The 12,634-nt window shown below is 41.0% G+C and overlaps 1 protein-coding gene across 2 annotated transcripts in view; it reads right to left on the reverse strand.

The window, feature by feature from the left end:
- TMEM67 (transmembrane protein 67) overlaps positions 1-12,634 on the reverse strand; it is a 66,564-nt gene that overhangs the window by 30,158 nt on the left and 23,772 nt on the right. For both annotated transcript variants that reach the window (XR_009865704.1, XM_062188251.1), the window contains exons 12-16: positions 8,853-9,009; positions 8,146-8,269; positions 6,811-6,916; positions 3,627-3,683; positions 3,440-3,538 (exon numbers count right to left, since the gene is read on the reverse strand). Coding sequence is in view for 1 of the 2 variants with exons in the window: in XM_062188251.1 (XP_062044235.1) it covers positions 3,440-3,538; positions 3,627-3,683; positions 6,811-6,916; positions 8,146-8,269; positions 8,853-9,009 (543 nt within the window). In the remaining variant the exon portion in view is untranslated. The remainder of the gene's footprint in view (positions 1-3,439; positions 3,539-3,626; positions 3,684-6,810; positions 6,917-8,145; positions 8,270-8,852; positions 9,010-12,634) is intronic.

Genomic DNA, 12,634 nt, shown 5'->3' on the forward strand with positions numbered 1-12,634 from the left:
GGCCCAAGCATTTGGACCATCTTCTGCTGCTTTTCCCAGACCATTAGCAGGGAGCTGGATTGGGAGTGGAGGAGCCAGGACATGAAACAGCACCCACATGGGATGCTGGTATTGTATGCACTGGCATTATCTGATATACCACAACATTGGCCCTAGAATTAGTTTCCTAAAACATTAATCAGGTTGTGTTGCTCCCCTTCTTAAAATGTACAATTACTGGGCAAACGCTGGGGCACAGGATAAGCTTCTACCTGGGGTGCCGGCATCCCATACGGGCACCTGCTCATGTCCCTGCTGCTCCTCTTTCAATCCAGCTCTCTGCTATGACCTGGGAGGGCAGCAGAAGATGGCCTGAGTTTCTTGGGCCCCTGTACCCACGTGGGAGGCCTGGAAGAAGCTCATGGAATCCTGGCTTCAGATCAGTCCAGCTCTGGCCAGTGTCATCATTTTGGGAGCGAACCAGTGGATGTAAGACCTCTTTCTCTGATGCTCCCTCTCTTGTCTGCAACTCTACTTCTCAAATAAATAAATAAAATCTTAAAAAAATTAAAAAAAGGTACAATGACTATTCACTAAGTTAAAAATTCCTAACCCACAATGTCCTTTAAAACATGGACCAAAATCAACCTTTTTTATTTTTAAAGAGATTGAGAGAGGGAGACAGGGAAGGAGAGAAATATGGTCATCTTCTTTTTTAAAAGATTTATTTATTTATTTGAAAGGTAGAGTTACAGAAAAAGAGAGAGAGAGAGAGAAAGAGAGAGAGAGAGAGAGCCTCTTCCATCCACTGATTCACTCCTCAGATGGCCAAAATGGCTAGACCTGGACCTGGGCAGGTCTGAAGCAAGGAGCTCCTTCCAGGTCTCCCACATGGGTGCAGGGACCCAAGCACTTGGGCCATCCTCTGCCACTTTCCCACGCTCATCAGCAGGGAGCTGGATGGCAAGTGGTGAATGGGATGCCAGTGCTGCAGGTTGTGGCTTAACCTGTTGTGCCACAGCGCAGGCCCCCAAAATGGACACTATTACACAAAATAGTCTTCCCTTCCTCTCTGGCAAAGTCTCCTGAGCTCTGAAGATTTAAAACACCTCTGTCTAGGGACTTACATCTCCCGGCGTCTGGTAGAGTGCTGGTCACTTAAGACATGCCTAGCATGGGCCCTCTGCAACTACAGTGGAAACAATCAAGAACCTAAATTAAACCTCACTTTTCTGGGAAGCCTTACTTGATCATCTCAAACAGTAAGTCATGCCCCCTGCTCTGATTCCTTAGCACTTTGGCTTTGGAGTCAGGAAGTGGCCATGGTTTAAGTAGTTACTATACAGCCTTTCTCACGTCTTCACAGTAAAATCAAAATACCTGTTATTAAGTTGTTGTAAAAACTGAGTAGAAAATTTAATCTCTGCCTCAGTTTCATCATATGTAAAATGGAAATAACAATAGTAATACTTAACTTCACTGAGCTATTGTGAGGATTAAAATAACACGAAAAGCTTTAAAAAGTATCTGGTACATGGTAAATATTTTTAAAATGTTAGATAAGTAAAAATTTTAAAAAACAAATGAGAAGTAAAACTATAAAGCCAATTAAATAAAATATGGGAAAGGGACTAGTGCTGTGGCTTAGCAGGTAAAGCCACCGCCTGCAGTGCCGGCAACCCATAGAGGTGCAGGTTCAAGTCCTGGCTGCTCCACTTTGATCCAAATCTCTTCTATGGCTTGGGAAAGCAGTAGAAAATGGCCCAAGTCCCTGGGCCCCTGCACCCGTGTGGGAGACTGGGAAGAAGCTCCTGGCTCCTGGCTCCGGATCAGCATATCTCCGGCCATCTGGGGAGTGAACCAGTGGATGGAAGACCTCTCTCTCTCTGCCTTTGCCTCTCTATAACTCTGTCTTTCAAATAAATGACTAAATCTTTAAAAAATAATAATAAAATAAAAAATAAAATGTGGAAGAATATTTTTGTGATGCTGAGATAGGAAAGGTTTTCCTAAACAAAATCCTAATGGTACGTGTCTTTACATGAAAAAATATTCACATATGACAATAGGGAAATTAAGTTTCTGTTAAACAAAAGACCACAGGAATGAAAAATAACAGGCATCATATATTTGGCAAAAATCAAAGTAGGATTAATATTTAGAAAATACAACAGAACTCATTCAAACAGGGACAGGCATTTGGCACAGCATTTAAGTAGCCACTTGGGACAACCACATCCCATAGCAGAGTGGCTGATTCAAGTTCCAGGAACTCCATTTCAGACCCAGCTTCCTGCTAAAATGCACCCTGGGAGGCAGCAGGTGATGGCTCAAGTGGTTGGGTTCCTGCCACCCACACAGGAGATACAGACTGAGTTCCTGGTTCCTGGCTCTGGCCTGGCTCAGCCCTGGCTCTTCTGGGCATTTGGGAAGTGGGCAAGTGGGTAAAAAATCTCCCTGTATCTGTCTTCCTCTGTCTATCATATAAATAAAATAAATTTTAAAAAATGGAAAACAGGTAAAGGATATAAACAATTAATAGAAGAAAAAACCATAACAACTAAAAATTATATAAAGAATAATCAAAGAAGTGTCACATCTAGTGCTAGAAAGGATGTGCAGAAACATGAACATTACTGCTGCTCTGGCCACTGTGGACATCTGGGGAGTACAACAGTGGATGGAAGACCTCTCTTTCTCTCTGTGTCTCTGCTTCTCTGTAACTCTGCCTTTCAAATAAATAAATATATCTTTAAAAAATTACGGCTGATATAAGTATAGATTGGTGGGAAGAAAATGAGCAGTACCACATACTCTGTGATGCAATGATATCTATTCTAACTATGTGTTTTAGAAAAACTCAAGGCGGCCGGCGCCGTGGCTCACTAGGCTAATCCTCCACCTAGCGGCACCGGCACACCAGGTTCTAATCCCGGTCGGGGCACCAATCCTGTCCCGGTTGCCCGTCTTCCAGGCCAGCTCTCTGCTGTGGCCCGGGAGTGCAGTGGAGGATGGCCCAAGTTCTTGGGCCCTGCACCCCATGGGAGACCAGGAGAAGCACCTGGCTCCTGCCATCGGATCAGCGCGGTGCGCCGGCAGCAGCGCGCCTACCGCGGCGGCCATTGGAGGGTGAACCAACGGCAAAAAGGAAGACCTTTCTCTCTATCTCTCTCTCTCACTGTCCACTCTGCCTGTCAAAAAATTAAAAAAAAAAAAAAAAAAAAAAAAAACTCAAGGCAACTTTCTTATTTATTCTCTAGATGTGTCTACTGAGAAGAATCCAGAGTAGTCAAAAGATACAACTATGAAGGAACTTCAAAAGGTTTGTGGAAAATTAGAATTAAAAGTTCAGTTGGATGCAAAAAAATGTAAATTCATACATAGTTTTTTTCATTAAAATGCATTTTCTATAAACTTTCTGATGACAACTTATACACTTAGAAAGTCCCTGATAGCATACCTGTAAATCAATCATGGGACTCCCAATACGCCTCTTCCATCCTGCTGTCTTCAAAAGAGATGATAAAACAGCTAACCCACCCAACACACCCAAAGCAATCTAAAAAACAAAAAGAACATTTTATAATTGATATTAATGTTTTATTAAAATATACTGTAAATATTTTAAGAGGTTAAAATAAACTCACATCTGTCTGGACATGTGCTTCTCCTTGATTCATTTCATATGTGACTGAGAAAGAAACCTGAGATTAAAACAAAACAAATTAGCCATACGAAAATTGTATCTCACAAATCTACTTTTATTATTAAACACATGTTGCTGGATTCTACCATAAATGCTAGATTCTTAACTTCTCAGTATTACTAGAGTTGACCCGTGTTTACACATAAATGAGATTTGGTGTTAAGAATTTTTTGTGCTGCTTTAAATATCCCTTGAAAACACACATTAAAAAAAGGAAAGGTTCACTTGGAGATAAGTTAGCCTCATTAACAGTAGTTGAAGCTAAACTAATCATTTTCTGACAGAATTCTGTAATGGAGGAACTGTGTATCAAGAATTTGGCCTTCAGTGCTGTGGCTCACTTGGCTGATCCTCCACCTGTGGCGCCAGCATCCCACGTGGGTGCCGGGTTCTAGTCCCGGTTGCTCCTCTTCCAGTCCAGCTCTCTGCTGTGGCCCGGGAGTGCAGTGGAGGATGGCCCAGGTGCTTGGGCCCTGCACCTGCATGGGAGACCAGGAAGAAGCACCTGGCCAATTGGAGAGTGAACCAGCAGATGGAAGACCTCTCTCTCTGCCTCTCCCTCTCTCTCTGTGTAACTCTGGCTTATCAAATAAATAAATAAATCTTAAAAAAAAAAAAATTTGGCCTAGAAAGAAGGGCCCTGGTTCTTTCTAAATTTGAGAAGCACAGAAAGAGGTAGCAGAGAGTTTCCATCTTCTGATTCACTCCTCCGATGACTGTAACAGCCAAGGTGAGGCCAGGCTGAAGGCAAGAGTTGCCAACTCAATCCAGGTCTCCCATTGAATGACAGGGACCCAAAGAATTGACCCATCATTGCTGCCTTTCACAATCTGCACTGGCATAATGCTGCAATTGGGGTCCAGAACCCAGAATTGAAGCAAGGCACTCTGATATGGGATGCAGATGTTTTAACTGTTGTCTTCACTGCGAGGCCAAGTGTCTACTGGTCAATCTTTTTTTTTTTTCTTTAAAGGGGGAATAATGCCTGTGTCAAAGAATCATTATGATGAAAACATTAAACAGTATCTCTAACTCAAAAAAAAAAAAAGAATCTGGCAACTGCTAACAGACATATTCTAAATTGGTAGATTAATAAAAAATCTGAACAGGACTCTTAGGGATCCCACCATATTGAGACAAGAGAAGGTACAACCAGGGAAGGGTGAAAAAGCAGGACTATGAAAGGAAGGACACACAAGATACCTAAATACTACCAAGACCACAGAATAAGGGGTTTCTAGAAAAAGGAACAGGTCAAGAGTACAGTGTCAAATGTTGCATAAATGTCAAGTTCAAAAACTGAAGCCCATTGGCTAGCACTGTGGCACTGTAGGTTAAGCTGCAGCATGTAATGCTTGGCATCCCCTACGAGCACTAGTTTTCAGTCCTGGCTGCTCCCCTTCTGATCCAGCTCCCTGCTAATGTGCATGGGAAAGCAGTGGAGATAGCCCAAGTAAGTGGATCCCTGCCATCCACATGGGAGACCTGAATGGAGTTCAGATTCCTGGTTTCATCTTGGCTCTGCCCTGGCCATTGCAGCCAATGGGAGTGAACCAGCAGATGGAAGATCTCTGTCTTTTTCAATCTCTCCCTAACTCTACCTTTCAAATAAAGAAATAAATCATTAAAAAAAAAAAAAAAAAGAAGAAGAAGAAGAAATGAAGCCATTATACATGGAATTCATTGTTGCCCTTCTTAAAAAGGTTTTCAAAGAAAGAAAATGGCAAGATCCAGATGGAAAATAATGAAGTAGAGTAAATGGTTGGGAAACAAAGGAAAGAAATCTGATGACAAGGTGAAGAACTGGCAGACCTGAGCAAAGATTTTATTGTTTGGTCAGTTGTTTTAGCTTATCTTTAAGATGAAAACAACCTGAGAGGTTTTTTATTTTTATCTTTTTTAAGATTTACTTATTTATTTGAAAGGCAGTTACAGAGAAAGATTCTCAGTGTACTGGTTTACTACCCAAATGGCCTCAATGGCCAAGGTTGGGCCATGTGGAAGCCAGGAGCCTAAAAGCAAAGCCAGGAGACTGGAACGTCATCCAGGTCTCCAATGTGGATGGCAGCCAAGATTCAAACCAGTGCTCACATGAGATGTCAGCACTGCAGGTGGTAGCTTAATGGGCTGTGCCACAATGCTGGCCCCATCCCGGGAGTTTTTATAAGCAAAGGAAGCAGACTATCAGAAAGGCAGGCTAAACAGGGGTTAGCAGAGAAATGGAATGTTGGAGAAAGTACTGCAAGTATAGGCAGAAGATTAGATAAGGAGAGGAGAGGACTTTGTTTCCTAAAAAAAGCAACAAGAAATGAGAGGGATAACAAAATAGAGATTCTGAAGTATCAACAGGAAATCTGAGGGAATTTATATTAGATGGCACTGATCTGTTTAGTAAACTAGAAAGCAAGGTTATGTGATAAGAGCAAAGACCTAGATGGTGATTAAAACTGATGCAGCATTTTTTAAGTTATTTATTTATTTAAAAGGCACAGAGAGGTATAGACAGAAAGATCTCCAACTGCTGTTTCACTCCCCCAGATGACTGCAACAGCCAGTGGTGGGACACACATAGCCAGGAGCCATGAACTCTATCTAGGTCTCCCACGTGGTTAATAGGAACCCACATACTTGCACTGTCAACCACTTCCTCCTAGGCACATCATCAGAAAGCTGGGTTAGAAGAGAGGAACAGCAGGAACTAAACTGGCATGCCTATATTGGATGCGGGAGTCCTAAGTGGTGGCGGCTTAACCCACTGAGGCACAACACCCACTGTAAAGTCTGAGTTCCTGGATTAATTAGACAAGGAGACAAAATCTGAAGAGAAGCAAGGTGAACAGGAACATATGTTGCTTGTCACAGCACATCCCAGGATCCCTAACAGTGGCACTCGAATGCTGGTGGATCTTATACTGAAAAACTTAACTCACTCCTCCTTTTTTAATATTCAAGATCTATAAGAAATCACCTTTTACCGTTATTCGTAAAAAAAATAATTAAGACTTGATGATATAAAAAGAAGGGCTTCTTGAAAACTTGAAAAAAAGACTGTCTTTTGGCTATAAGGTAAACTGTATCATTTTTACATTTATACATATAAGGACACTGATTAGTAAAGACCTCACCTTCACAGACTGGGTGTTGGGATCTTTCACATCAACGTCATTGTACGCAATGGTGATTAAAGGAGGATAGATGTTTCCACTTTTTGTATTGGGTACCAGGTGGATGCTATTTAAGGAAAATGTTTAGAAACATAGTGATAGATACATCTAAGATCTTAGGCATATATTTAATTGGTAGTTTCTTTTGAATTTAATATAGATTGTCTTAATGATCTCAGAACCAATCAATTAATAAGAACCAGAGAAGATTAAATATAAATAAATGGTAGCAACACAAGCTAACCTTAGCTGGAAAAATTTAATATTAAAATATACTGTCTGAGACAAAAACTCTTTTTAATCCAAGTCTTATGTAGTTTACAAGTGAAATCACTGAAGTACTATGAATCATCTTCAAGGAATATTCAAGAATAATGCTACATGATGCTGAAAGAAAGGTAGACAGGATCCTGATTTTAAAAACAGAAAGATGATTTCTTAACAAAATGTATCAAATCTAGAACTGTTTATGCACATACAGGGGGACATTTTGCCAAATTCAATGCATTAGTACTATATAGTTTGTAAACTCAAAAGGGGAAGTGTCAATCACTAGGGGCCAGTGTGGTTTTATTAAGAACAAGTAACGCCTAAATAGGCTCAATTTCATTTTTACTAGGGCTACACCTTGGCATCTTGAAAGAATACTAAAAACACAGTATATTTAGATTGCAGCAGGACATGACCAAGCTTCCACACTGCCTAATTCATAAGACTTACGAGAATCAAAATGAAGTAACAGTGGAAAAAATAACATGCATTTGCAGTGCTTTCAAGTGTCATCCTAACGCACATCATAGAATATTAGAGTGGAAATCAGTTAAGATCTTAGAGATAGGAATCTCACACGGGAAAAGACAGAGGGATTTAGCTTGTATGATACAACTGTAAGGTAGGATTCACATTTAGGTTATCCTAGGTAAATCTGGGCCAAGCTACAAGTCATTAAAGGAAATGAGGATGGGAAGGCTGAACAATCAACAATCACTTGGCAGGCTGTTTCTAAAATGCCCATTTCAGTTCACTGGTATTCTCCTTCCCTACCTTTTCAATCCCTCTAATTCAACAGGTCTAGAATGGAGACTAGAGGGTGAATTCTGACCAAACTCCTCAGACTCTTAGGCCACAAATTAGCCCCTCTCCCGGCTCTTCAACTTTACTGGTCTATATCAATCCACATAGATTATCTCAAAAATCTTGTATCTTGTTTCATGTGATAATTACTAGTAAACACTTTTCTTTATAACATTTGCCCATATTTTCTTAGCCGAATTTAGTCATTAGACATTTGTTTACCTCAGTGATATCTGAGTAGCAATTCGAATTACTCTTGGTAGACTTCCCAAGTCATTTTCTCGTCCACTTACTGCGTCCACTAAGAAAATGCGTCGAGTCAGAAGCCACTTGCCTGAGTTACTATCTTTTATTATAGAAACAAAACATGGAATTAGAAAAATCCCCATACTTCATGATGGGTCTCAAGTTGTTTACTGAACAAATTTAAAAATATAGAGTTAAAATTTTATTTTAGATAAGAGGGCTACAAAGAGCCACTGCTCTAAGACATTCCTGGCAATGGCAATCTCCACCTCATTTGAATGTCTGTTGACTAGAATTTCCATCAATTTGGAAGGCTTTTCTCTGAAAATTATTTTAAAAAACAGGATTTGAAAACATAAGTAACAACAAAAATATTAATTTGGCCAAAAAATTGATCACTAACAGCTGAAACAAAAAGTCTCAATTTGTAGTTCTAAATATTTTTCTCAAGATATCGTCTTAGCTATATTATAATTTCTTAACAATATGCCAATCTAATTAGTAAAAACTGTCTAAGAACATAAATTATTGTTTTACTTTTTAACATACTGTATAAATTCATATAATAAGAAAGAATCCATGATCCTTCTTATAGTGATCTATATTAAATTATCATGTTGACTGAGTTATTTTACTGATTTTTTTTCCAGCTAAGAGAATAGTGGAATATATGCATGTCTCACCTTGGTTCACAAATATTTTATTGTGTTGAAGATTTAGGTTTAACACAGGCACAGCCCAAATATACTGCTGTTGATTTTCGTCAGTATATTCAAGGTACACATCATAAAATATAGGACTGGGGAAATCATTCAAGATCTTAGAGATAGGGATCTCACACTGAAAAACAAAATTAAAAGTAAATGCATTGCAACTGAAAATTTGTAGCCATGCTTATTATCTTTAAGAATGTTTTTTTTTTTAGTTTTGCAAAATAAATTCATTAAATTCTCTTGTATATGTGTGTCTTCATGTGTCTTTTGCACATGAATATTATATTGTGATTCTTTTATAAGGGCCCAAAAATCTAATAGCAGGGGCCAAGGCTGTGGCACAGCAGGTTGCAGTACCAGCATCCTATATGGATACCAGTTTAAGTCCCGGCTGCTCCACTTCCAATCCAGCTCCCTGCTGGTGTGCCTGGGAAAGCAAGTGGAGGATGGCCTAAGTGCTTGGGCCCCTGCACTCACCTGGGAAACCTGGAAGAAGCTCCTGGCTCCTGGTTTTGGCCTGGCTCAGCCCTGGCTGTTGCGGCCATTTGGGGAGTGAACCAGCGGATGGAAGATCTCTCTCTTTCTCTATCTGTCCCTCTCTCCCTCTGTAGCCCTGACTTTCACATAGGTAGATAAATCTTAAAAAAAAAAAAAAAAAAAAAAAAAAAACTAACTAACAGGCCAGTGCCGTGGCTTAACAGGCTAATCCTCCGCCTTGCGGCACCAGCACACCGGGTTCTAGTCCTGGTTGGGGCGCCGGATTCTATCCCGGTTGCCCCTCTTCCAGGCCAGCTCTCTGCTATAGCCCAGGAAGGCAGTGGAGGATGGCCCAAGTCCTTGGGCCCTGCACCCGCATGGGAGACCAGGAGAAGCACCTGGCTCCTGGCTTCGGATAAGCACAATGTGCCGGCCGCAGCGGCCATTGGAGGGTGAACCAATGGCAAAAAGGAAGACCTTTCTCTCTGTCTCTGTCTCTCTCTCTCACTATCCACTCTGCCTGTCAAAAAAACAAACAAACAAAAAAAACTAACAGCAAAAAGCCGAACCATGTTCTTGACCTATATAACTCAGAGAAGCTATGCTTTCATTTTCTTTTTTTACTTTTTAATTCTCATTTTATTTGAAAGGCAGAATGAGAGAGACAGAGAGAGGCAGAGATAGCTTCCATCCACTGGTTCATTCCCCAAATGCCTGTAATTGTTGGGGCTGGGCTGAAGCCAGGAGCCAGGAACTTAAAACAGGTCTCCCATGTGGGTAGCAGGAACTGAACAACTTGAGTCATCATCTGTTGTCTCCCCAGGATGTACATTAACAGAAAGTTTTTTAACTGTTGCGTCAAATGACTGTTCCTATTTTAACACTAAATGTATAGGATGCTGGGGCTTTAGGCCAGAGCTTTAACCTGCTGCACCACAGTGCCAGCCTCATTCTTAAATGTTCAATGGGGTGACCAGCACTGCAGCATAGTAGGTTAAGCCTTCGCCTGCAATGCCGACATCCCATATGGGCACTGGTTTGAGTTCGGTCTGCTCCCTGCTAACATGCCTGGGAAAGCAATAGAGGATGGCCCAAGTGCTTGGGCCCTTGTACCCATGTGGGAGACCTGGAAGAAGCTCCTGGCTCCTGGCTTCAAATGGGCCCATTCTGGACATTGTGGCCATTTGGGAAGTGAACCAGTGGATGGAAGACTTCTCTCTTTCCCTCTCTGTCTATAACTCTGCCTCTCAAATAAACACATAAATCTTTTTAAAAAATAAATGTTTAATGGCTTATTCTTTTTTTAACTTTTATTTAATAAATATAAATTTCAAAAGTACAACTTTTGGATTATAGCGGCTTTTTCCCTCCATAACCTCCATCCCACCCGCAACCCTCCCATCTTCCGCTCCCTCTCCCATCCCTTTCACATCAAGATTCATTTTCAATTATTTTTATTTACAGAAGATCAATTTAGTATATACTAAGTAAGGATTTCAATAGTTTGCACATACACAGAAACACAAAGTATAAAGTACTATTTGATTAGTAGTTTTACCGTTAATTCACATAGTGCAACACATTAAGGACAGAGATCCTACATGGGGAGTAAGTGCACAGTGACTCCTGTTGTTGATTTAACAATTGACACTCTTGTTTATGGCATCAATAATCACCCGAGGCTCTTGTCATGAGTTGCCTAGGCTATGGAAGCCTCTTGAGTTCGCCAACTCCACTATTATTTAGACAAGGTCATTGTCAAAGTGGAAGTTCTCTCCTCCCTTCAGAGAAAGGTACCTCCTTCTTTGATGGCCCGTTCTTTCCACTGGGATCTCACTCACAGAGATCAGAGATCTTGCATTTAGGTTTTTTTTTTTTTTTTTTTTTTTTTTTGCCAGAGTGTCTTGGCTTTCCATGCCTGAAATACTCTCATGGACTTTTTAGCCAGATCTGAATGCCTTAAGGGCTGATTCTGAGGCTAGAGTGCTGTTTAGGACATCTGCCATTCTATGAGTCTACTGTGTATTCCACTTCCCATGTTGGATCATTCTCTCCTTTTTAATTCTATCAGTTAGTATTTTCAGACACTAGTCTTGTTTATGTGATCCCTTTGACTCTTAATCCTATCATTATGATCAATTGTGAACTGACACTGATCACTTTGACCAGTGAGATGGCATTGGTACATGCCACCTTGATGGGATTGAACTGGAATCCCCTGGCACATTTCTAACTCTTCCATTAGGGTTAAGTCTGATGTGCCAAACTGTACATCTCCTCCCTCTCTTATTCCCACTCTTATATTTAACAGGCTTATTCTTTTGTGTCATATTGTAATTTCAAAATGGTTACCAAAAGAAGGACAATCAGGGCAGGAAGGGAGGAGAAAAGTCTATACAGAGAGGGCAAAGTATGGAGAGACAAGGAAGCATTTTTATTTGCTAGTGGGAGGTAGGATAACTAATTTTTATTAGTCACTAAAAATAAAGCAGTATTTTACTTTATTCCAAATTATCATAAGTAGGTATTATGTTTGTTTGTTTTTTTTTTTCTTTTAAATTTATTTGAGAGGCAGAGTTATAGAGAGGCAGAGGCAAAGAGAGAAAGAGAGAAAGAGAGAGAGAGAGGTCTTCTATTCACGTGTTCACTCCCCAAATGCCACAACAGTGGAAGGTGGGCTGACCCAAAGCCAGGAGCCTGGAGCTCCCTGCCCATGGTGCCTGGGAAGGCAGTGGAAGATGGTCCAACTACCTGTGCCCTTGCCACCCATGTGGAAGACTAGGATAAAGTTTCAGGTTTCTGGCTTCAGACTGTCCCAGCCCCAGCTATTGCAAACATTTGGGGAGTAAACCAGCAGATGGAAGATTTCTCTGTTTCTCCCTCCTTTTTTGTAACTCTTTCAAGTAAATAGATAAATCATGAAAATATTTAAAATAAAGCAAATAAAACTAATAAAGGTGGAAGCAAACACATAGTCATTTATGAAAATTTAACATTCATGGAGCTGGCACTGTGACGTAGTGGGTTAATGCCCTGGCCTGAAGTGCAGGCATCCCACATGGGCGCCAGTTCTAGTCCTGGCTGCTCCTCTTCCTATCCAGCTCTCTGCTATGGCCTGGGAAAGCAGTAGAAGATGGCCCAAATCCTTGGGCCCCTGCACCCACATGGGAGACCTGGAAGATGCTCCTGGCTCCTGGCTTTGAATCGGCACAACTCCGGCCGTTGTGGCCAACTGGGGAGTGAACCATCAGATAAAAGATCTCTTTCTCTCTCCT

Source organism: Lepus europaeus, chromosome 4 (genome assembly GCF_033115175.1).
Source record: "Lepus europaeus isolate LE1 chromosome 4, mLepTim1.pri, whole genome shotgun sequence".
In the NCBI taxonomy this organism is placed as follows: domain Eukaryota; kingdom Metazoa; phylum Chordata; class Mammalia; order Lagomorpha; family Leporidae; genus Lepus; species Lepus europaeus.